The sequence below is a fragment of the Eucalyptus grandis genome, chromosome 5 (assembly GCF_016545825.1).
Source record: "Eucalyptus grandis isolate ANBG69807.140 chromosome 5, ASM1654582v1, whole genome shotgun sequence".
Taxonomy (NCBI): Eukaryota; Viridiplantae; Streptophyta; class Magnoliopsida; order Myrtales; family Myrtaceae; genus Eucalyptus; species Eucalyptus grandis.
This window is the reverse complement of record NC_052616.1, coordinates 50415972-50442089: the sequence shown is the minus strand read 5'-3', so window position 1 is coordinate 50442089 and position 26118 is coordinate 50415972. Positions and strand designations below refer to the sequence as shown.

Genomic DNA, 26118 nt, shown 5'->3' with positions numbered 1-26118 from the left:
TAAAGAATCCCATCAATTCCATTAAACAGTAAACAAAGAATCATCCTACCAACACAACATTAAGAATGAGTCAAATCAAGCCTTGACTAACTACATCATTTTGACTTGTCTCTCCATGACCATCTTCCTGACGAAGATACCCCATTGCAACTCTACCTTTATCTATCTTGAGCCAGGCATTAACACCTTTCCTAGTATCTTTAACAAAACCATCACGATATGATGACGTCACACCCCAAAAACTATAGGGATGGGAGTGACATGGCCATTTCTTGAAGAATGTATCCTCGAACCGTATCCAAAGTCCACTTCCAAAAGTCCTCATCGATAACGCTCTTGTTCTACTAGCTGCTAACCAAAAGACCTAAAAAAGTTGGAAAAGAGAATGGCGAGCAACTACGACTCCGTAAGTAGTACATCTCTTGTCGAGCAACCATTATGCATATATATAAAGCATTATCAGAAACTCATAATCCAACTAATTAATATACAAATCAAATCAATACGAGGTGTTTCATTTCAATAAGCTTTATATAATTTAGAAAATACTCATTTAAACTATTATCACAATTCAAGCATCAATGGTCAAGTCCATTAATTAATCTCTATTAAAAGTCACATCAAAATGGTCCATCCATTGGTCCATCTCATAACAAAGCACACTTTGATGGTTCATCTATTGACTAATCTTTTGCACACTTAGTGATAAAACGACTAAGATTCTCCCTTTGCTACTACAAAACCTGTAACTCGACCTTGAAGGATATCCTAAAATTGATATGCATACTCACAAGTCCCACAATGGGCTCATAGCAATATTGAGCACCAAACTCATATCCTCCAATACCAACAATCAAATCCACGATCAATATCAATAATCAATTTCACAAAACAAAACGCATGATCTTTGTAAACTTCTTTCATCAAATTGAACACATTTCACATGACATTCCTCACATCATTTCATGATTCTTCATAAAACAAATTCACAAATCGCTATTTATCACCTTTCGATACATCTTCAAAAAATTTCTTCAGAATGTCTTTCATAAAGCTTTCCGCAAACCATTCGTAATAATCAGCTCAAGCTATGTTCAAAATATATTTTGTCCTTTCCAACAAACAAAGGGTTAGTAAATGCTCAATTTAGTTGTATGCATCTAATATGCCCTAAGCACCACTTTATTTCTTTTCAAAAGAATATCAAATCATATAATACTTATTTTACTCATAATATATCATCCTATCATTTTCAAGACATGGATTTTACAAAACCAAAAAAGATATAGCACCACTCACCTTGGAATGCCTACAATCAAATAACAAACGTTACTTCAATCATAGAACTCATGATCCTATCAACTAAGCGAGAAGCAATTTTAAAATTGAGTAACATACCACCTCAACTATGAAACGATTACACTTAGTCTAAATGCTAACAAAACAACTCTTACATGTTAACAGATCCCAAATGATTATTCAAGCCGTTCACAACATGAAACTCGAGTGCCGAACTTGGTCACACCATAACTTTCTTCACCAAATCCCATTCCAAATGTACTTATAGTAAATAAAAATATTTTCAACGTACAACAAAAACCCAAACTTGACCGACTCAAAATTGAGTGGAAAACCAACAAAATATGGCCCAAAATCTCTAGATGCGCATTGTTCATCACACGTAGGAAACTTTAAAATTTTGTTTCAGGCAAATCCTAAGCTCAAAACAAGTTTTATATAATCCTACAGCTCCATCCACAAAATCCTACAACTCCACAACATCCTAAATTATCATTTTCATGAAATTTCATAGCTCAACAACTTAAAAATTGAGCTTCATAGCTTCAACCTCACACAATTCAAATTAAAAGGCCTAATCTCAAAAACTAGTCCGATTAAAAGAACAAGAGGTGTGAGCACTTACCGAGCATTGCGCTATGCAATTGAGTTGGCTTGGCGAGACATCCATGGCGAGTGCTCTTCTTTCTTCCTTCTTCTTGTTCTTCTTTGTCTTTCTTTCCCCGTCTTTCGGTTCTCTCTTCCCATCTCTTTTTGCAAACTCTCGGTCTTCTTCCCCTCTTGTTGACTTTTCAACCTTTCCTTTTCTTTTCTTTATTTTTTGTATCCCGAGTATTACAGGTAAGAACGGAAGGTGCAAGCAAAACTCAGATGATGCTGGGTCATCAGGCCACGAGTTCCCCAAAATATCATCTGAATCAATTGATTGGAAACCTTCCACCCCATAATTGCCTTGAGGATGAGAAAGGGTACTGCTAGATTGGAAGCCTAATATTAAGGCAGTGGGTGGTTCGGAGGGGGGACCATTCTCATTCACCGTATAGTCCATTTGCCTCGAAGAATGGATCTCTCCCTGAGAAATTAGAACATTCAAGGGCCTCTGTGCAGCGAGATGAACACTTTCATCAGCCGAAAGCTTCATAGCATTTCCAGAATTGGTATTTTGCAACTGTACTGGCAATGCCAAAGCAGTTGCACCATCATGTCCTGGAGAAAGAACTAAAACATTAATGTGCATAGTAAACAGACGCCGAGGTGAGTTCAGGTGTACATTCTTGTAAAGAATTTTAGAATGACCATTTATGAGTGTTTACCATAATGGAAAGTTCTACTAATTTTTTTTCCTTAACCCTCTTTAATTTTTCTTGCCACTGGTCTTTGTTATCTTTTAGGTGCTTCAATTGATGAGGCCCTTTTCAATTCTTGACATGTAAGTTCAACAAATCAACCTTCTTTTCTAACATATGATCTTCCAGTCACCATTTGATGGAAATGCACGTTTAAACACATAGCTGTGTGTTTATTCCATCTATTCATGTCTAAATAGTGACATCAATATCTTGTCAATATCCACTTAGCATCACCAAAGTGAAGTGTTCATGAGTATCTGCCCTCCACCTCCCCCAATCCCCCACTCAAGATGGTACCTGTTACCACCTAGCTTTTTTAGTTGCTTTTTAATTGCTTGGACAGAGCCCATAGATCCATACGTATATGTACATACATACATGGCCGAATGAATAGAGCGAATTCAATGAGGCTCATTTTGTAACAACCACAGTTTACGGAACGTATCTTTTCATGTACAATTAGCATTGGATGTTGACTGTTCTCCACATTGTATGTCCTTATAGGTCATTTTGATACTTCAACTCTTAAATCTTTCATGTCCAAATTGAAGTCACACCTCTTAAATTGAACCCTGATAAATTACTGCTTTTGGTAGTAACTGGTAATAACCTCCTCTTCTTGGATCTTCATCATTGGTAAAAACTATTTCTGAGCATTTTCGGTTGCATCTAGTGACAAACTGAAGCCTAACTTGCAAATGGGAATCCTTTACGTATCGCTTCTATGTCAGTGCCAAAGAGGGAGCAAATTTAGTAAAATTTCCTTGGATGAAAGTTCATTTGAAGCGTGGCTGGACAAATAAACTTTTATGTTATGTGGAACCCAAATCATAAGGATCTGGAACGCATTGGTTTAATTTATCAAAGCTCAAAAATCAAATGGAAAGTCCTATATTCATCGCTATTTCCCTGGCCACATCTTTGCATGTGCTTAGAGGAAGAGAAAATATTGTGCTTTAGAGCACGTACCTTCAGCAGTCAAGCCCACATTTGCCAGAGGAGCTTCCGAACCACCTGCAGCAGCCCAGACTCGTGGAGCCAAATTACTTTGAACAGGGGTGAGATTTTCAATTTTTCCTTCAATTACTTTGCATGGAATGGAGCTCGAGCTCTCCTTTTGCATTGAAGGGGAAAAGGTTTCACCGTTGAACTCTGTAACATCATTCTTGTTACCAAGGGCCTTTTTCACGATTGTATCTCCATGTTCCTGGAAGGAAAATCACTTGGTATATCACTCAAGTTGGACTAATTGAAGTATTTATCTCTACTGTTGAAGGTACAGGCTCTGCTTCAATCAACACATATTTTTTCGGCAGGTGATGTTGCATTCCAATGAATGAACTTGTACTCGGAGTAAGTACGTAAGTGCAGCACAAAGAAAGAAGAATAAAAGGTACATCGAAAGAAACTCAATTCACTTTACGCCTATTGCGCCCATTTCTCCACCACAAAAAGTTCAGGTGCTCCAAAGATGTTATGGAGAAATAGAACACCCGTCAACTTGTATTGTGCAAGTAATAAAGATCTTCATAGCTTTACACTTGGAAAGTGATGGTTGCAACGTGAACATGTCCATCGCTCAAATGACAATACCATGATAGTGCCTCACATTTTCATGGATGACGCTCTCCAAGTCTCATGGTTTTGTTATAATTTTAACTGCAGAGTATAGAGGGCCACTTCGATTCACAAGGTCACTATCCTCAACTTTGCATTGCAACGAGCAAAAACTCAAATCAATCTATTAACAAAAAGTCTCAACTATGAATCTAGAAAAAAGCATCTAGATTTTCTTTTAATTTTCTCCACGGGCACTTCATATTACTTTACTGATAAAAAACCAAAAACGAAAGCATCTAGATGTCCAACCAACTCCCCGTTTCAAGTTTCCATATGTCTGATCAATACTAAAACCTATTAAGCCACAAAGCTACGAGTAAACATCAAATTGCAAATTACATGGATAATGTGGGACAAATTATATGAATTAAGCATGATGGTATGAAGCACATGAACTGGCTTGACAAAACTTCGTAGGAACTCCTAGTTACTTACCAGATCATCAGCAGAAAGTCCATCAGAAGCACAATATACTCTATCTTTGATTAGGCCAATTAGCTGATGATCAGTGTTGAATACAACACCATGCTTCTTCGTGCCATCAGTATAGTACAAATAAAGTTTCCAATTTATCTTGCAACTCTTTGCATGATTTTCAAGGGTATCCCAGTTCGTCGAATTTGGGCTCATTCCAAGAATCTATAATGAGTGAACACGCAAGACTTACATTAGGGGTAGTCAATCAAACCCTAATTGAGAATCATTTACTAAGTGCATACCTCTTTCAGTTTCATGGGGTCCGTAAACAATTGAAGTAGAAAGTCCCCCACTTTATGTATTCCAACTTCACTCAGTTTTCGGTGATATTTCCCATCCTTGGCAATCATCTTCAACCTCCAGATCTCATCCTCGAATGCAGGTATATCATGTTTCTTGGATGCTGTAAATGGACAGAAAAAATACAGTAAGGTTCCAATCACTATTAGATTGACGAGTGGAAACGAACTTCTGTAGGCATGCAGACTAGGGGTGATCGGGTCCAGGATGGATAGGGTCTAGACCTGGACCCTATACCCGACCCTGTTTTAACCGGTTCCCCTTTTCTGGACCTTATACCTGACCCTGTTTGTATTAGAAACTGTACCCAACCCACCTGTTTTTCCAATTCAATATTAGGGCCAACCCTATTTTCATTGGAACCTGTTTTGCAATCTCTTGATATCCTATACGACTTTGTATTTTATATTAATCTACGAGAAAATAATGTAATTCTCATAATTTGTATTAAAACATTAAGCACTTGTAATAGATAAATACATGAAATTTTTGACTAAACGAAAAATTAAGGATCCACAGGGCTAATTATAATAAATAAAATCATAAGGCAAGGGATTAGCAACAAACATGGGTTTAATATTAGTTTTATTTCCGCAACTACTACATGAAGTTATTCATTTATGCAAGCATAACTCCTCCTACAAAAGAGAAATTAGGCGAGCCAATCCATGTGATACACAAGAACTTGGCAACAACGAACATCGTCCATCCATTAGACAGTGCGAGAGGGAGGCGGTGAGGGAGGGAAGCAAGTGAGGAAGAGGAATGACAAAAGAGGAGTGCCGTGTGTGTTTAAGAGAGCCAAGAGGAAAAATAGTGTGATTGCGGGAGTAAGAATAGAAATCGAGAGAAAAAAAAGGGTTTTGGATCTTTACTTCCAAAACCGGTCTGGGAACCGATTCCAAAACCGGTCCGGAAATCGGTTTTCGGGTGAGTAATAACTCGGAACTTGTTCCCAGACCGATTTAAACCGGTTCCCGACCTTATTTTCTGGGTGGGCCGGTCCGGGAACTAGGTATACCCGGTCCGGTTGCACACCCCTAGTGCAGACTCTCTCCTAAAACTGATCCAAAGTGTCAACGTTTGCTAATGACAAAGAAGCCAATCATTTTTTTTATCATAACTTTCGTTGGAGAAGTAAAAGGCTAGTAGGAAATGAAGCTCTCAATTAAAAAAATTGGTTAATACCTTAAAATATCCCAAACTGGTACACCTATGACAAATTTACCCCAAACTATTTTTTTGACCACCAAACATCCCAAACTGATATATCTTTAACAAATATATCACAAATTGGTACACTTGTAACAAATATACCCTCTATTAATTTTCATTAAATTTTACTGTCAAATTATTAAGTTAAATGACACATAATAGTTGACCGGTATACCAATTTGAGATTTTACGCTCCGTTTGTCAGAGTTTACAATTTTTGTAATTTTTTGTGGTATTAATCCAATTTAGCGGAGGGTATATTTATCACAAATTTACCAGTTTGGAGGTTTTTTTGCGGTCGAATAAATTAGTTTATGGTAAACTTGTCATAAATGTACCAGTTTAAGGTTTTTTTATGGTCAGTCGGGGTAAATTTATCACAGGTGTATCGGTTTGAGGTTTTTCATGGTAAAAAAAATAGCTCAGGATAAATTTGTCACAAATATAGCAGTTTGGGGTTTTTCATGGTATTGACCCAAAATTGAATACTAGATATCCAAAACCATGTTTATGGTCCCTCATAAAGGAAGGACAAGGTTTCTATGTACTGTAACGAACTACGAAAGACTTACATTCTCCTCTATGTTCTTTGACACGGAAGGCATCTGTTTTGGCTTCTCTGATTCGCGTATTCCCACAATAACCGGATGCCTTCTTAAGCCCTATCCTAAATCTTTTACTCCTATTCCAGCTAGAATTGTCAGTAAATATCAGTTCTCCCAGCTCCCCAACACCTGCATTGAGCGTCACTTGGAGATCCCCCGTCAAAAGCAGCCCCTTTTGTTGACGCTCTTTAACCACGAAGTTCTCGAACTCTTCATGAGCCCAGTCATCCTCATCATCTTTGTTGAAGTCACCTTCAAGCACGACGACGTCCAACTTAATGGAGGATTCCAGGCCTGATGTAACAACATCCCCTGTATTCGCATCGATCAATGCAACAGAAATGCGAGCACCCCCAACTCCTCGTAGTTTCCTTCCAGTAAACAGAGGATCCGACAGTTTGGTTTGAAATTGAAGCCGTAAATTCCTCACATCATTTTTTCCTATAGATCTAGCACCAACCCTGCATTCCCTCCGGCAGCCAACCGATAGAAATAAGAACAGGTATAGAAGCAGAAAAATTGGAAGTAATGACACAGAGAGAACCTGCCAGACATCTCACTTGGACAATAAATAGGTGCATGGTCTCAGAGAGCATAACAATGCATTTTTTTAAAAAAAAAAAAAAACTAAACAAAATTAAATGTTGCACTGCTCTCAAGCTACAAATAATTATGTTCTAAATTGGAGCATTGACAATATGGCGCAAGACCTAGTCATTCTGGCCGGACTTTCACTGAGTTATGACTGCTTGCTTTGGGGTGTTAGTGGTAAGTCGGACAATTATTCCCCAAAAAATCAACAATGCATAACCGGTCAATACTACACAGAAAGCCTTTCTCAATTGTCATCACGAGGGAAGTGCATTCTTACCTTCCAAGGTGGGGAGAGTGAATAATTGCAAGCTCCACCAGTTCCTTCTGTTCAATGTACCAACAGAAGAATTGCCAAAATTAAAAATACATCAAAAAATTGAAGCAGAAGTTTATACAAAACAATCCATTCGTTCAATAGGAGTTGAAAATTATATCATTTGTTCTCAAAAGCAACTTATCGAACACCTTATTGAGCTAAGTTCTTCGGGCACATTTGAAATCACAGTGTTCATCAAACAACAGTTTTATACATAGCTTATATGAAAAACTTGTTTCATTCCAAGTCTATGCAAAAATTTACATGTGCTTTAGAATTGTTATGATTCAGCTTTAGGTAATGAGGCCACAGTTGCAGATGTTATCAAGGCAAATGAATGGAGACAGCCTCCAGCAAGGTCTGATGATCTGCTTGAAATTTAGATGGCTTTGTGCGGGTTGATTTCTCCATATTTTGGCTCTGTAGAGAAAGTGGTATTCACTGGATCATCTAGGGGTTCTTTCTCTGTAAACGAGGCTTGGAAACTAGTGAGGAAACGTGGAACAAAAACATGGTGCGATATTTATAGCACTTGTGTGCTATGCTGACAACATGAAGAATCTTGAATGCACTACTTTCTTTAGTGAGTATTCGCAAAGCAGATTTTGGTAACAAGGTTAGAGCTGCTCTTGTGTCCTAGACCTGCAAGTGACTGGAAGGATGAGTTTACTTGGGCCTTGCAGAAATGAAGGACAATAGAGTGAAGGTAGTGGTGGACATTAGCCTGTAATGCAACAATTTATTATCTCTAGCGAGAGAGTAACTTAGTGAAGTATGAACAGGTGTCCCCTCTAGCTTCTTGTGTCCTTGATGCAGTTGTTTTTTAGTTTTCCCTGTAAAAGACCCTTCAGATGATTCAGGAAAGAGATGAGACAATTACTGCAGATGTTAAGTGTTTGTGTAGAAATTGGAAGTTCATGTTGACTAACTTTAATGTAATCTGGTGGCGTGCTTTTGAGTTTTCATCTTGTTTTGTGGGTAGCATTTTGCTGTTGGTACTGGAAGTGTAGATGCGTGAGACTATGATGTAATCTTGTCATTTGGTGTGTGGTACCATTAGATTGAAGGTCAACTTGATGAATTAATTTCGAGATATAAGGCTTTCTAACATGATGTTCAAAAGGATCTCTCGTTCTTCTGATCAAGCAGGAAGAAAGTCTGCCAGGGTAATCAGACAGTGGCGAATGAAGGACCATCGCTCAATGGTTTAAAATTACTCAAGTGATGACAGATTAATCAACCACCAAAAGTCCACATCAATGGGAAGATTCGGCACCTTGATGTCGGCTGAATATGTGGTACACTATGCCGTAATGGACTTGTATGGGATGTAGTCCTCCCATGTTTTTCTTTCCACAGGTTATGCAATAAAATGAATGTTTGCTTGTAAGAGAAAAGTGCAAAGTTCATGCTCAATAGGTGCCGTTCAAACGGTAAACATAAATCAATTATCTAGCAACGGATTTATTGGACAATAAGTTCATTCAATCAATTCTTGACATGTACAGAGAAAAAAAAATCATATCTTTAATGTTGATGGAGACATGCTTGAGAAAAGTGCAAATTTTATAAATTCTGTTTGTCTTACCAGTTTCTGAAAAGAATTCTCCATTGAATGAATCCAGTGCACTATATCTTTGAGAGCATTCCCTGTACTACTACACCATGAAAATTAACACCATAAGCAACTGCTGTCCTGTGGACTTATTCGAATAAATAGACATACATCTATATGGAACATATTAGTTACTTGTACAAATGAATGTCAGACCTCATTACCGTGTAAAAAGATAGATATCAGACTCATCAAATGCATTCCCTTAATCTAAGGTGCCACGGAAAATTCAATGTAAAGCTGGTCTATATGGTACTTACAGAAGCACATAAAGTTAATTAGCAGCTATCAGTAAATGCACCGTCCTTTTAGTGATTAACAGAAAGATGTATGTGCAGGTAGATGATACTCGATGACTTTTTTAGTTGGCGAGACAATACACGTGGAATTCTACTGGAGGAATCAACTGTTGTGGAAAAGATACTACCAACAAACCAAATGAAATATATTTACCTTTGACAATATTCGGCTGAGTGAGATTTTGCAGGTTCTGGCTCTTCTCCGCACTGTCCAGCAAAGAGCAATAGCAAAGAATTACATTGCAAGAAAAATCTGTGACGTATTCATCCCATTCAATCCTTCTACATGCAAATTGAAATTGTCATACCACATTTTCCAAGATTCAAGGAGACATTTATATCCAGGGCACTTCACTGAAAATTTGTGTCTTTTCATGATCCATCTTTACAAAACGTCATGAAAAACCTAAATCATGTTCTTAGTGCAATTCCTTCACATGAAAAGCCTAGAACGGTCAGCAAGCCATTTTTACCACTCAAACGAGACTTCCCTTTACATCTCACCGCAATTTCTAATGCGGATTTCTATCAGGAAACTGACTAGAAGGTCAGAAATGATCCAACCGCTTCTAATTAACGAGATCAGCAATTGAAATACGATGAAGACCATATAATCTATGTCCGAGCTGGCTACTTTACTCATCTTACCACTCTCTGGGCATCCTCCTCCGTCGAGCAGCTCCCCAGCACGAGATTCCTCTTGGATCCGTTCCATGGTTGACTGTGTGAAGATCAGCACAAAAACACAAGCAAGATAGGATAATTTGGCAAACAGGACAGCAAAGTAACCAGATGACGATAGCAGCTCGCTTACTAGGTAAAAGCCTTAATGGAGTTTTACTGAAATAAGAAGGAAATACTGCAATTGGCTAACGCAAATTCGCATAACAGATTCGAGAAGACTATTTGGAGCCTTTAAGATGCGTTTAGTAACATTTTTGTTTTAAAAAAAATAATAATTTCTTTTTAAAAATAGTCTTTTTCGATTTATATTACCTGGAACAATTTTTAAGTAGAAAAATGCGTTAACTACATGAAATTTATATTATTGAAAAAGAAAAAAAGTAGGAATGCATTTAGTACAACCCACAAATTTTTTATAACATAAAATTTCTTTTAATTTTTTAATAATTTTTTAGATTTTTCTTTTTTTCCCTTTCTTCTTCTTGCTTCTCCTCCAGCCAGTGGCTGGGGCAAAGAAGAAGTTACTTTTTATAGAAAATGACTTATTTATGAAAATTATTCTTGAGAATAAGAACTTACTTTTTTTCTACTTCTTGTTTTTGTTATAAATTTATTCTTCAGATACTTTTCTATTCCGGTGAATAGAAAAATTAATTGACCTTATCTAACATATTTGTGTTCTTATTTTGTTTTGAGAAATAAAATAACAGAAATTAAGAGACATAGAAACATTATCAAACGGAGTCTTAATAGTTCACACTGAAGCCATAGCACAAACCCAAAACCAAAAACTGAACGAAAGCCATTCAGAACCGTCATGAGGCAAAAGCTAATCAATGTCATACTTTGACGCGCGTTTCGCCACGCTACTCATTTCAAGAACCTTCAACTCGAGAACCCTTCAAAGGATTTCCCGCAAGTAAAGCTAAAAACTAACAAACGATCATCGAACTTACTCGGTTGGAGCGAAGCGTGGCCTCTTGGGTTGACTTGGTTGACCTGAAGAAGAGGAGGCCGAAGCTCTCTTCGCCATGGACGCGACCTTTCTGTTCTTATGTGGAGCTTATCAAGAATAGGGAAAGTGTCTGAATCTTGGGCAACGATTGGTAGCCGAAAGGAAGTGGCAGAGAAAGGAATCAGACGGGGCAGTTTTATCGACGAACTCGAACTAGAAGGTGATGAGATGACCTTCGTCACGAAGGAAAATGCTTGGCTCGCGCTGCCGTCAATCAAGAAAAAAGACGGTCAAACATCAGCCAAGCGTTTTCCATCTTCAAAGAGGTAGACTTGGCTAACAAGTTTTTTTATTTTTATTATATAATAATGCATTTTCCATATAAAAACAATTTTCTTGTCTTATTTAAAGAAAAAAATCAAAGTGATAATATTCAAATAATAAGAAATATATGAAAAACTCAATTGCAACTTTTAAAATAGTGTATATTATTCTCCAGATAAAGAAAATTGACCGAGTTTTTTTATTTTAACTTTAGCTTTGACTCGTGTAATCCTTAGATTGATTTTGTAATATTTTAGGTCCTTGTACATCATCTACGAGATTTGGATCAACGGAGAAATCTTTTTCTCTACTAATTTTTTTCTTTACTTCATTTGTTTCATGCACAATGGATATCTAGTCTTAATTTTATGTTACTAAAGAGTCCTTCTAGACCAATTTAATTTGAGCGAAATGAATAAGAAGCCATTTCATTGCACAATGATTTCGTTATTAGTTGCAAAGCCAACATTTTAAGTCTTTTTCATCTTTTCAAATTTAATAGATCTATATAATGATATTAACGGTTTCTTTTTAATGAGTGATAATATTTTCAACTTGTAATTATTTATTTTTCGGTATCAAATTTAATTTTATAATGCTGAAATGTTTTATTGTTGCTAAATGTGATATGTAAATATATCTTGTTTAATATTCTTCTAAAATCATGACAACACCATTTTACAATTTGGTTAATATCAAGAAAAATTCCAAATTGGAACATTTGTAATAAATTTATCCCAAACTAATTTTTTTATCATCAAAAACTCAAAATTGGTACATTTATGATAAATATACCATTCATTAAATTGAATTAATACAACAAAAAATCACAAAACTGGTACAATTATGATAAATAGAGAGTAAAATCCCAAACTAGTACATAAGTCAACTAATGCGTATCATCTAATTGAGCAATTTGATAGTAAAATTTAACAAAAAATAATATAGGGTAAATTTGTCATAAGTATACTAGCTTATGGTAAATTTATGATTTTTTGTAGTAGAAAAATTAGTTTATGGTAAATTTGTTATAAATATATCAATTTAGAATTTTTGTGATATTAACTCTTTACAATTATACTTACAATAATGCCAAATCTTTTTGACACACTTCAAATAAAAATCAGTGTTTCATAAAACTATATATTCTTTAAAAATTAGAAATTTATTTGTAGGCGACGGAAAACACGGATGAAATCATTCGACGCAGTAAACTATTTTCCTATTTTATGAGGAGGAATAATTTCAAAATCAAAATTGAGAGAGAGAATGCTTGTGGAGAACTTTCTCGTTAGTGGAGTGATTAAATTAAAAGATATGCAAGCCAAAGCAAGCGAAGTGGGGTCAACAACAGACCAAAAAAAAAAAAAAAAAGTGGGGTCAACACCAAAGGCTTTCTTGGAATTCAAGCTTATTCGTCATCCATACTCCCGCGTTGCGTAATAGGCGACGCAAAAATATTTCGACAAAGTCTCCCAATTTGTTGAAAATGAAATGCACCCCTCATCCAGTTAGAGGGTATGCGGGATAAAAATCTAAAGTTTAGGATATAAAGGATATTATTTCTTTAAAATTTTGTAATTCATCTTTCTTTCTTTTTCGTCTTTTGGTCTACATTTTGAAGGTCCAATATTATGTCCAATCGCCATTTATATACACGGAGGACGGAACCTTCAACCAAAAGTCCCGATTTTTTCGAGAAAAAATTAATTTGATAAGACCTTTCACCGAAAGAACATAGTAACAAAGTTTGTAGTGTCGCGGACTAATCAAATTGAGAGTTTCGTAAAATCTCAATTAACAGCCTTTACTCCAGTAATTTAAGATAGAGTCCCATCCCATATTACTCTTTTATACGGCTTAATTAAGAGTACATTTGTTTGAGGGAAAGTGTTTTTCGGGAGTTGATTTTCCAAACTTTCACCCATTTGGTGCGGCGGGAAAATGAGTTAAACAAAAACACTTTTTGGTGAACAAAAATATTCATGCATAAATTTATGAAAATGAATTCCTAAATCTATAAAGATAAAAATACTTTTGGAATTGCTCATCTCAAATATTTTAATATTTTAATTTCACTTTATTATTTTATTTTTCATTTTTCCTCCTCATTCTTTTGCTAATCGCCGGTCGACAATCTCGGCCATAGGTGATCTCAAGCCTCACCACAGGCTGGCAATGCTCGAGCTTGCCGACCTCAAGCGAACTTGACCTCACTGGCCTAGGCTTGTGGCCAATAACCAACTGTCACAAAGGCCCGATGATCGACAAAAGGGAAGAAAAAATAAAAAATAACAAATAATTCAATTTGAAAAATTCAATTTTTTTTTGTCATAAGATTGAAATTACTGATATTAACATCAGAAAACGTTTTCAATTACATATTAGAAAATAAAAGAAAATTATCCACCTTTCTAAAAAATTATCTCTCAAAAAATATTTTCCTTCATCAGAAAATTTTCCATTAAACAGATGTACCCTAAGCTTTTTCGTGCTTTGTTATGAAGGGAATGAGCCAAAAGTCGCTAAATGATAGCCAGTAGGGCGACACTCACATTATTAAGATTTCCTCTCAGGTTGGATTTCCTCAGCGGAAGAAGCATCTCCATCCATCCATCGCTCTCTTCTTGTCTCGTCATCATGGCGATCGAACTTTGTCTCTCACCGACTCGAATCTCCTCCCAAAGTTTGGACTGGTTGTTGTCGTTGCCGTCGTGTGTACGCCCCCACTTGCGTGTCCCAGAGAGAGAGAGAGAGAGAGAGGATGAAATATAGACAGTGGCGTGACCGGGTGATTGTCCGGGAAAATCAGGTCCTGGTAATTTTCCTGGAAAATGGAAAATGCTACACGCTGCTTCCGCATTTTCGGCTTTCATATGATTTCACGTAGGGGTGAGCAGCGGTCAAGGGTCGACCCTGGACCAACCTTGGACCGGCCCAAATCTGCTGGTCCTGGTCCGGTTCCCAAGGGGATTGGGTCGGTCCTTGGTCCTGAAATTTCAGAACCAACACTATACGGGTTGGTAGGTCGGTCCAACCCTGAACCAACCCTGTATATTATATTATATTATATTATATTATATTATTTATAATTATTTTGTATATTCAAACCTAAGTAAAATGTCTATTATATTATATTATATTGAGATGTTCTATCAATATTACTAATAATAATTTCAATTTAAAACTTTTGTTGAGTATTAATTATGTGTCGTTTGTTTTGTTTTCAGGTGTTTAGAAGTTCAAGTGAATTAACTATTCATGGTTTATATTAAGTATTTTGAACATTTTATGGTTTAATTGTATTTTACTAATGAATTTCGGCTACACTTTGCTTTTCAATTTGTGTCAAATGGTAGAACTTTTTGAAGAGTAGAGTAGTACTACAGTTGATACGATGATTTGCTAGTCAAGTGGTGTGAAGCTTTTTTTGGTTGAGTGGACTCTACATGATCAAACGTAGGAAAACGTTTTTGCATATGATATGAATATTAAATATAGATGATTACAAGAACTTTCCATCTTGTCCCATATCTCGATGAGCAGTTAGCAGGTACGAAATTTCTATTATTGTGTCATCTTAAATTTGTTAAATATGTATTGGTATTTATAGTTTAGTTGCACAATGCCACATTGTCGATAGATGTGTAATTTGAATTTATAGGTTTGCTTTTTTAGAGAGTGTAAAAAATAAGACGAAAAAATTATCGATCGGTCCCGAGTTGACCCTGGAACCGGACCGAACCTATTGGGTCGGTCCGGTCCTTGGTCCCAGGCTCAATAAGGTCGGTCCTTGGTCCTAAAAATTGAAGACCGACACTGTACGGGTTGATCCTAGGGTTAGGGGGTGGCCCGGACTAACCCGGACCATGCTCACCCCTAATTTCACGCCTTGTGAGACAGACACAACGACCGAAAAACCAGCGTGTTCAGTCGCCTAGAAACTACTGTCTACTCCCACTGCCAAAAAACAAAAAAACACTTTGGTCAAACGGGGAAATGGCAAATGGTTTAAAGGCCTTTTGAATCTGGATCGAATTACGAATTCTTAGATGAGCATAAGCCGGCGGATGATTGGACTCATATAAGAATTTCGGTTTGTTTGGTCACTAAATTAAGTGCTAAAAAATTTAAAATTCAGCACAAATGCCATAACTTTGATATGGTGCTCGTTTGAGTGTCATTTTTTTTCCTGCTCAGTTGAATGCAATTAGCGATTTACCTCGTCAAAAAGTCTGATGTAGACACCAATATGGTTTTGTCGATACGTGACGTGAATAATTTTGAAATGTTTTTTTTAATTATCTTTAAATTTTTTAATAATTATTTTGAATTTTTAATTTTCTTTTGCCCCTTTTTAGGGCCAGTGACCATCGCTTGAGGGCCACCTCGCCTTTAGCCGCAAAGGCCCTCGCCAGATTTGGGTGGCTGTGAGCAAGGCTGCCTTCGCAGCCCACACCAGGCAAGGGCCGCCAAGGGCCTTCATCACCAAGGGCGAGGCGCCCCTCACCTAATCTGCACAAGGGTTTCGTAGTCGACGAGGGTCATTAATGACCCTCGCTAGCCTTGAAAAAAGAAAAAAGGAAAAGAAAAATAAAAACAAAAACAATAATTCAAAAAAGTAAATAAAAAATTTAAAAGTTAAAGAAATTAAAAAAATCCACGATTTATTAGAAATGACACTCAAATGATCTATTTAAGTGAGCGAAATAAAAAAGTTATGATACACAAGTGACCATCTATGAAAATGATGGCACTTGCATTATTCTCCTCCCTGTTGCTCGAGAGGAATAGGAAGACTAGTTTTCTTGTATTGCCATTAGAGGATGCAGGGTATGATTGTTCCCTGTACCATTGAATGCAAAAACTACTTTTTATACCATAACTTTTCACAAGCCATTTTACATAAGCTTTTCAAGGACTGAGAAAACAAGAGGAGCAGGCCATGAAGATGATAGAACACGATTTGTGCCTGTCACGCAAAACACCTTCGGCTAAGCTGAACCCTCCATTTATAGCCAGCCCTGCAGAATATACTTTGCTTCTTTTTCAGTAGTTACTGATTGGTAATTCAACATCAATATCAAAGCAACAGTCTGAATGAATGGAGAATATCGAGGATGGAGAATATCGAGGGGACTTGGCATCATGAATGGTGTATGTGTTCCGATCGACAGCTGTAGATAGCAGCAAACAGGGAAGACTTTATACATTGGACTACATGGACGTGGTGTCAATATCATTAAATAATAAGCACAGAATGCAAGTACACTCTTTGAATGATAAACCTTGCATTCCTTACTTGTGAAAAATCAAAATACTTCCGAAGAAACATGTTGAAAGAACTGAAGTAGAGAGACTCTCTGATGAAAAAATTATTCACTTGTGAAGGCATTCAAACAAAGCTGTTCTATACACAAATGAATAACATTAAGTAACTAATATGCCCTCATCTAAGAAAAAGCCCCATCAATTCCATCACACAGTAAATGGAGAATCATCTTATCTAATGCAACATTAAGAACGAATCAAATCAAGCCTCGACTTCGACCGGTGGCTGCACCATGATGCCACGTCTCTTCATGACGATCTTTCTGATGAAGAAACCCCACCGCATCACTGCCTTTATCTTGAGCCAGCCGATTAACACTTTTGCTGGTACCACTAACAGAACCACCATCATATAATGGGGTCTTAAAGAACTCGACATCGTATGGTGGGCTCTGACTTAAGAAAGCCAACACATAATCCATATCATCTGAAACAAATGGTTGCAAATTTCCCATCAAGTGATTGCCTTCAGGAGGAGCATTCTCATTCCCTGTATGGTGCATTTGGCTTGAAGAATGGATATCTCCCTGAGGAATTAGAACATTCAAGGGGTCTGTAGATATGGGCTGCTGTGCAGCGAGATGACCACTTTCATCAACCGAAAGCTTCATGGCATTTTCAGAATCGGTATTTTGCAACTGTACTTGCAATGCCACTTGCAATGCCGAAGCAGTTGCACCATCATGTCCTGGAGAAAGAACTAAAACATTAGTGTGGTTCGTAAACAGAGGCCGACGTGAGCATAGACCTACATTTTTATAAAGAATTTTAGAATGAATGGTTATGAGCTTTTACTATAACGGGAAGTGCTACTAATGTTTTTTCTTTGCGGAAAGTGCTACTAATTCCACCCCAAAAAACAAAAAAAAAAAAAAAAAAATCCCCCACTTAAGAAGGTACCTGTTTCCACCTAATATTTTTTAGTTGATTTTTAATTGCTTGGACAAAGCCCATACATACATACATACGCACGTACATATATGACCAAATGAATACAGTGTATTGCAACAATCCCAGCTTACAGAATATATCTTTTCGTGTACAATTAGCATTGGATATTGACTGTTCTCCACATTGCGTGTCCTTATAGGTCATTTGATACTTCAACTCATATATATCTCGTGATCAAAATGAAGTCGCCTTTGTTAAATTGAACCCTAATTAACTAAGTACTCAATTATTGCCCTTTTGCCTATGAACTGATATCTGCTAGATTATTGCCTTTGGTAGTGATCTGCAATAATCAACTCCTATTGTTTGTTCGTCATCAGTTAAAAAACTATTTCTGCGCATTTTTGGTTGCATCTAAAGACACATTAAAGCCTAGCTTACAAATGGGAATCCTCTACATATTACTTAAAGTCAGTGCCAAAGAGGGGGCAGAATTGGTAAAATCCCCTTGGATGGAAGTTCATTTGAAGGTTAGCTGGACAAATGAACGTCTTCATATTATGTGAACCCAAATCATAAGTAGCTGGAACACATTTATAAAGCTCAACAATAAAGTGGAAAGTCCTATATCATTGTTATTTCACAGGCCACATCTTTGTACGTGCTTAAGGGAGAGAGAGTTTTATGTTTTAGATCACTTACCTTCAGCAACGAAGCCCACATTTTCTGGAGGAGCTTCCGGACCACTTGGAGTGGCTGGAACCGAATTACGCTGAACAGGGGTGAGATTTTCAATTTGTAAGACTTGAGATGGAATTGAACCAGAAAAGGTCTCTCCATTGAACTCCGTGACATTGTTCCAGTTATCAAAGGCCTTTTTCACGATTGCATCTACATGTTCCTGGAAGAAAAACACTTGGTTTATCTCTACAATTGAAGGTACACTCTCTGACTTAAAGTAACAATTTCCTTTTTCAGCAAGTAATGTTGCATTCCCACGGATGAACTTGTATTCAGCAAAAGTACGTAACTGCGGCACAGAGAAAGAGGAACAACAAAACATTGAAAAAAGCTCAATTCCCTTTATGCCTTTCGCCCCCAATTTCTCCACCACATAAAGGTTAGGTGCTTGAAAGACGTAATGGAGAGTACAATCAAGGGAAGGATTGAGAAAGGTCCAGTGAGAAATAAAACATGTATCCACTTGTATTGTGCAAGAAAGTGAGATCTTTAAACTCGAAACTAAAAGTTGCAAGGTGAGTGCATTAATCTTTCAAACTAAAACTTGATGATGATTTCCCCAGATTTTCATGAATGACATCGAATCAACTGCTGAAAGTGCTCTCTTACAGTTTTTTTGTATAATTTTAACTACAAAGTACAGAAAGCCGTTTAGATATACAAGTTGACTATCCTGAACTTTGCAGTGCAACCAGCGAAAGCTCAAAATCACTCTGTTAATAAAAAATCACTATTATGGATCTAACAAAAGCATCTAGCTTTTCTTTTTATTCTCTCCAGAGGCACTTCATATTACTTTTACTAACCAAAAAGTAAAAAGAAAAAGAAAAAGCAAAGCATCTGGATGTCCAACCTACTCCTTCAAGTTTCAATATCTCTGATCAGTTCTGACACCTTAAGGCCACACAGCTATGGGTAAACATCAAATTACTGATTACACAGATAATATGGGGCAAATTATATGAATCCAGCACAACAATGTGTAACCCATGACCTGTCTTGACAAAACTTAGTAGGAACTTGCTACTTACCTTCTCTTGGGCAGAAAGTCGATGAGTAGCACAATATACCCTGTCTTTGATTACACCAATCAGTTGACCATCAATGTTGAATACAGCACCATGCTTCCTCATGTCATCAGAATAGTACCAATAAAGTTTCCAATTGGTTTCGCAAGTTTTTGCATGATGTACCAGGATATCCCAGTTCTTCAATGTTAAGCTCTTTCCAAGAATCTACGATGAGTGAACACACAAGACTTGAATTCTTGGAAGTCAATTGAACCCTAATAGAAAATCATTAGCAAAAAGTGCTTACCTCTTTCAGTTTGTTGGAGTCCGTAAACAGTTGCAGTAGAAAGTCCTCCACTTTATCTATTCCGACATCACTCAGTTTTTGGTGATATTTTCCATCTTTGGCAATCGTCTCCAACCTCCAGACTGCATCGTCAGATGCAGGTGGATGATGTTTCTTGGATACTGTAAAATGAAGAGATTTACAGTAAGATTCCTGTCATGTTAGATTGATGAGCAGAAGCAAAATATTGATGGGTGTGCAGACTCTCTCCTGAAACTGATCCGAAGTGTCAACATTTGCTAATAACAAAGAAGAAGCTGGTAGTTTTTTAGTCGTCAGAATTTTCATTCAAGATGTAAAGGTCTATACAAAATGAAGCACTCGCTAAAAAGATTGAAGACTATGGATGTCCAAAACCATGTTAAGTGTCAGTCATAGATGACAGGGTTTAAAGGACAATGAAGGACCTACATTCTCCTCTATGTTCCTTGACACGGAAGGCATTTGTTTTTCCTTCTCGGATTCGTGTATTCTCACCATAACCTGATGCCACCTTAAGCCCTACCCTGAATCTTTTACTCCTAGTCCAGCTGGAATTGTCAGTAATTATCAGTTCTCCCAGCTCTCCAACACCTCCTTTGAGCGTCACTAGGAGATTTCCTGTCAAAAGCGGCCCCTTTCCTTCACGTTCTTTAACCATATACTTCTCAAAGTCTTCTTGAGCCCAGTTATCCTCATCTTCTTTGTTGAAGTCACCTTCTAGCACGACAACATCCAACCTAATGGAGGATTCAGGGCCTGATGTAATGACATCCCTTGTATTCGCATCGATCAAGGCAACGGAAATGCAGGTGCCCCCCTTTCCTTCTAGTTTCTTTCCAGTAAATATAGAAACTGACAGTTTGGTTCGAAATTGAAGCTGTAAGTTCCTCGCATCATTATTTGATGTAGAATTAGCATTAGCCCTGCATTCCCTCCAGAGAACAATCATTAGAAATAGGGACAGGTAGGAGAGCAGAAAATTGGATAGGAAATGATAAAGAGAGAAAACTACCAAATATCTCACTTGGACAAGTTTTATTGCTGGGGAAACTACAAGGATAAATAGATCCATTGTCTAAGAAAGTTTAATAAAGCAAATTTCAAAGAAATAAAATAAAATGCTCCACTGCTCTCAAGCTACTAAAATTATGTTCTAAATTGGAGCATTGACACTCTGGCGCATGACAGAGTCATTGTGGCCTCACATTCAATGAGCTCTAGCTGCTTGCTGTAGAGCGGTAGTGGTCAGTCAAAAAATTTTCCCCCAGAACATCAGCAATGCATAACTGTCAATACTATGCAGAAAGCCTTTCTCAGTTGGCATCACAAGGAAGTGCATTCATACCTTTTGACGTGGGAAGAGTGAATGATTGCAAGCTCCACTGCTTCCTTCTGTTCAACACCACCAACAGAAGAATTGCCAAAGATAAAGACATCAAAAAAATGAAGCAGTAGCTCATGCAAAAACAATCCATTCCATCCAAATGAGTTGAAAAACCTGTTATATCATTTGTTCTTAAAAGCAACTTATGGAACACCTTATTGAGCTAAGTTGTTCTGGCACATTTGAAATCACAGTGTTCATCAAACAGCAGTTGTATACATAAACAATCCTAAGCATTTTCCATTTTCCCATTTCATTCCTTGTCCATGCAAAAATTTGCATGTGCTTGAGATTGGTTATGATTCAGCTTTAGGCAACAAGGCCACAGCTGCAGAGGCAATTGAGGCAAATGAATGGAGATGGATTCCGGCAAGGTCTGATGATCTTCTTGAACCTCAGATGGCTTTGTGCGGGTTGATTTCCCATATTCTGGCTTTATAGAAAAGGTGGTATTCACTGGATCATCTACAGGCTCTTTCTCTGTAAAGGAGGCTTGGAAGCTAGTGAGGAAATGTGGGAACAAAGTGAATTAGCTTATGCCCATATGGTTTAAGCCTAATGTGCCAAAATATGGCTTAATAACTTGGCTGCTGATTCATAATAGGTTGCATGCATTGGATAGGATAAAACTTGGTGTGATATTGATAGCATTTGTGTGCTATGCTGACAACGTGAAGAATCTTACACGCACTAGTTCTTTTGTGTGTATTCTCCAAGTAGATTCTGGTAACAAATTTGAAGCTGCTTTCATGTCCTAGACTGCAAGTGACTGGAAGGATGAATTTACTTGGGCCTTGCAGAACATGAAGCACGGTAGTTTGAAGGTATTAGTGAGGAAATTAGCCAGGAATGCAACAATTTATTATTTCTGGAGGGAGAGGAACTTAGTGAAGTATGAAAAGGTGTCCCCCCTAGCTTCTTGTGTCCTTGATTAAATTGTTTTTTTTTTCTTGTAAAAGTCTCTTTAGAAGCTATGTTCAGGAAAGAAATAAGAAAATTACTGCTGATGTTAAACCTTTGTGTAGAAATTGGAAGTTCAAATTGAGTAACTTTGCTGTAATCCGGTGGCATGCTTTTGAGTTTGAGTCTTGTTTTTCTGGGTAGCGTTTTTCTGTTGTTACTGGAAGTGTCGATGTGTGAGACTTGCCATTTGGTGTGCGGTGCCATTAGGTTAAAAGTGAACTTGATGAATTAATTTCAAGATATAAGGCTTTCTGACATGTTCTTCAAAAGGATCTCTTGTTCTTCCAATCAAACAGGAAGAAAGCATGCCTTAATCAGACGGTGGAAGGGCCGTCATTCAAACATTTAAAGTTACTCAAGGGATAACAGACTAATCAACCACCAAAAGTTAACATCAATGGGAAGGTTTGGCTCCTCGATGTCGGCTGTATATGCAGTACATTATGCTGTAATGAACTTGTATGGGATGTAGTCATCCCATGTTTTTCTTTCCACAGGTTATGCAATGAAATGAATATTTGCTCATAGAAGAAAACAAATTTGCAAAGTTCATGCTTAATATTTGCCTTTGAACAAGTCAGAATAAACCAATTAGCTAGCAACGGGTTTGTTGATCAATAAGTTCATTTGATCACTTCACGACATGCAGAAAAACAACTTATATCTCAAGTGTTGATGGAAACATGTTTGAGACAAAGCGGAAACTTTATTAACTGTCTTACCAGTTTCTGAAAAGAATTCTCCATTGAATGCATCCACTGCATTATATTTTTAGAGCAATCCCAGTGCAACTACACCATAAAAATTGACACCATGAACAGCTGCTGTTTTGTGGACTTAATCGTAACAAATTGATAAATAAATAAATAAATAAAAATATATATATGGAACATATTAGTTGCATGTACAAATGAATGCCAGACCTAATTACCTTACAAAATGATAGATATCAGACACATCAAAAGCATTCCCTTAATCTAGAGTACCACAGAAAAGTTTATTCAAAGCTGGAATCTGGAATGCATATCTTTCTGGTACTTACAGAAGGACGTAAAGTTAATTAGCAGCTATTTCCAAATGCACCGTCCTTTTAGTGATTAGCAAACAAACGTATGTGCAGGTATTACACTTTGCCAAGCAGAATCATGGATGGCATATGATCCTTGGTGATATTTTTAGTTGGCGAGACAATACACATGAAAATTCTACTAGAGGAATCAATTGTTGCGGAAAAGATACTACCAACAAAACAAATGAAATATATTTACCTTTGACAACAATTGGCTGAGTGAGATTTTCCACGTTCCAGCTCTTCTCCACGCTGTCCAGAAAAAGCAATAGCGAAGAATCACATTGCAAGAATCCGTCACATATTCATCGCATTTAAGTTTTCATATCACAGGTATCTTTATTGTTCTCCTTCTACATGCAAATTGAAATTGTCATAGACCACATTTTCCAAGGTTCAAGGAGACAATTATGTTCAGGGCACTTCACTGAAAATTTGTGTGTTTTCATGATCCATCTGTACAAAACGATATGAAAAACCTAAATCATGTTCTTAGTGGAATTACTTCACAGGAAAAGCCTAGAACACTCAGCAGGTCATTTTTACCACTCAAACTATACTTCTCTATACATCTTGCAGAAAATTCTAATGCGAATTTATTTCAGGAAACTGACTTGAAGTCAGAGATGCATCCAACCACTTCTTATCAAAGAGATCAGCAATTGAAATACAATGAAGACTGTATTTTCTATGTCCAACTTGGCTACTTTACTCATCTTACCACTCTCTGGGCATCCTCCTCCTCTGTCGAGCAGCTCCCCAGCACGAGATTCCTCTCAGACACGTTCCATGCTTGACTATGTGAAGATCAGCACAAAAATAGAAGCAAGATAGGATAACATAGCAAACAGGACAGCAAAGTAACCCGATGTCAATAACAGCTCACTAGCTAGGTGAAAACCTTGACAGAGTTTAACTGGAATAAGGAGGAAGTACTGCGACTGGCCAACGCGAAATTGCACAAAAGATTCAAGACGACAACATTTGAGGTCTTTGGTAGCTCGCGTTGAAGCCACAGCACAAACCCACAAACAAGAAACCGAACGAAAGCGATTCAGAACAATCACGAGGCAAAAGCTCATCAATATCATACTCATTTCAAGAACCTTCAACCCAAGAACCCTTCACCAAATTTCCCTCAAGTAAAGCTAAAAGCTAGCACGATCATCGAACTTACTCGCTTGGAGCGACGCAAGGCCTCTTTGGTTGACCTGAAGAAGAGGAGGCCGAAGCTCTCTTCGCCATGGACGCGGCCTCTCTGTTCTTCTGTGCTGCTTACAAGAAACAGGGAAAGTGTCTGGAATGAGACAGAAGACAGATTTACAACGAACTCGAACGGAAAGTGATGACAACCTTCTTAATCATTGGATTTTGTTCTGAATGTCGCGAAAGGCACATGCATTTCCAAGAAAAGTGACCTCATGCGCATTTCGGCGAAACGTGCCGATTTTAGAAATTTTCGTTTTCCCCGATTTTACTAATTTGGCCCCCTTAACCTTATTAAGTCGCATGTACAATGTTTTGTGTTTTTTGTTTCTTTGTTTGTTTTTTTTTTCTTTTGGCTTTTTCCCGGTTTTCCCTATTAAATAATTGAACTATTTTTGCATTTAATGCGAGTTTAAGGTAAATCTTTTCAGCCCCATACCTAATGAATGGGTGACATGCTTGAAGAATTTATCTACGTGTGATTTTGAACAAGCGGGAGAAAATTCAATTGATCACTTCTAATCACATGTGATTATAAGTTATGTATTGGAACGACTAAGACTAACTGATTACTATTACAATTAGTAATTTAAAATATATGTGTACAATATATTAAATTGATAATGTGAAATGATTTATTGCTACCTCATTTGATATATAAATATATCTTGTCTAATACTATTGATGTAAAATTATGATAACGCTATTTTACAATTCTACTTACAGTGATGCTGGATCTTTATGACATACTTTAAACAAAAATTCAGTGTTTCATGACACTAAAAATTTTCTAAAAATTATAAATTTAACTGTAGGTGATGGAATTGTACGGATATAATTCCTTAACACCGTAAACTGTTTTCCTATATTACAAGGAGGAATAATTTCAAAATCAAAATTGAAGAGACAAAGAGAGAGGAGAACTTTCTTGGCAGTAGACTGATTAAGTTCAAAGATTTCCAAACCTAAGCCAGCGAAGTGGGGTCAACGACAGACCAAGAAAGTAAACAATGGGGTCAATGCCAAAGGCTTTCTAGGAGTTCAAACTTATCCTCATACACGCTCCCGCGTCGTGTATTAGGGGACGATAAAATATTTCGACAAAGTCCCCCAATTTGTTGAAATTTGAATTTACACCCCTCATCCAGGTGGAAGGTGTTCTGGATAAAAATCCAAAGTGTAGGCTATAAAGGTCATTTTCAATCACATTATTAAGATTTTCTCCAAAGGTTGACATTCTTCGGGGGAAGAAGCGCCATCCATTGGTCGCTCTCTTTTGTCTTGACGCGGTGGCGATCGAACTTTGTCGGGAAAGTACCAAAAAAAGTCTAAACCTCTTGCATTGGTACCAATTCGATTTAAACACCATTGGACCAATTCAGTCCTAAACCTTTTAATATTGGTACCAATTCAGTCCATCCGGCCAATTTTGGCCGGCCGGGCGCCAGCGTGGACGTCGGCCGGTGGCGAACGCCGACGTGGCGATTTTTATAATTTTTTTATGATTTTTTTCAAATTTTTATTAATTTTTTTATTAATTTTT

General features: G+C 37.2%; 2 protein-coding genes across 6 annotated transcripts; both read right to left on the bottom strand.

The window, feature by feature from the left end:
* On the bottom strand, window positions 1-24484 carry LOC104429741 (calmodulin-binding protein 60 C-like). 5 transcript variants are annotated; one of them, XM_039311897.1, is made up of 11 exons: window positions 11330-11591; window positions 10338-10410; window positions 9844-9896; window positions 9364-9433; window positions 7737-7783; window positions 6833-7326; window positions 4988-5148; window positions 4704-4907; window positions 3618-3855; window positions 1925-2517; window positions 1-364 (listed from the first exon to the last, which is right to left on the bottom strand). In XM_039311897.1, exons 1-11 carry the CDS (start codon window positions 11404-11406, stop codon window positions 71-73), a joined length of 2304 nt encoding a protein of 767 aa, XP_039167831.1. In that variant the 5' UTR covers window positions 11407-11591; the 3' UTR covers window positions 1-70. The 5 variants fall into 5 exon arrangements, with proteins under 5 accessions (XP_039167831.1, XP_039167833.1, XP_039167832.1 ...); XM_039311899.1 differs by having other exon boundaries at window positions 1925-2505; XM_039311898.1 differs by having other exon boundaries at window positions 9364-9430.
* LOC104447329 (calmodulin-binding protein 60 D) lies at window positions 17181-24614 on the bottom strand. Its single transcript, XM_039313839.1, has 9 exons — window positions 24547-24614; window positions 24091-24166; window positions 23569-23621; window positions 21299-21451; window positions 20383-20876; window positions 19933-20093; window positions 19647-19850; window positions 18577-18775; window positions 17181-17671 (listed from the first exon to the last, which is right to left on the bottom strand). The coding sequence occupies exons 1-9, from the start codon at window positions 24612-24614 to the stop codon at window positions 17181-17183; spliced, it is 1899 nt and encodes a 632-aa protein (XP_039169773.1).
* Between the last annotated feature and the right edge of the window lie 1504 nt (window positions 24615-26118).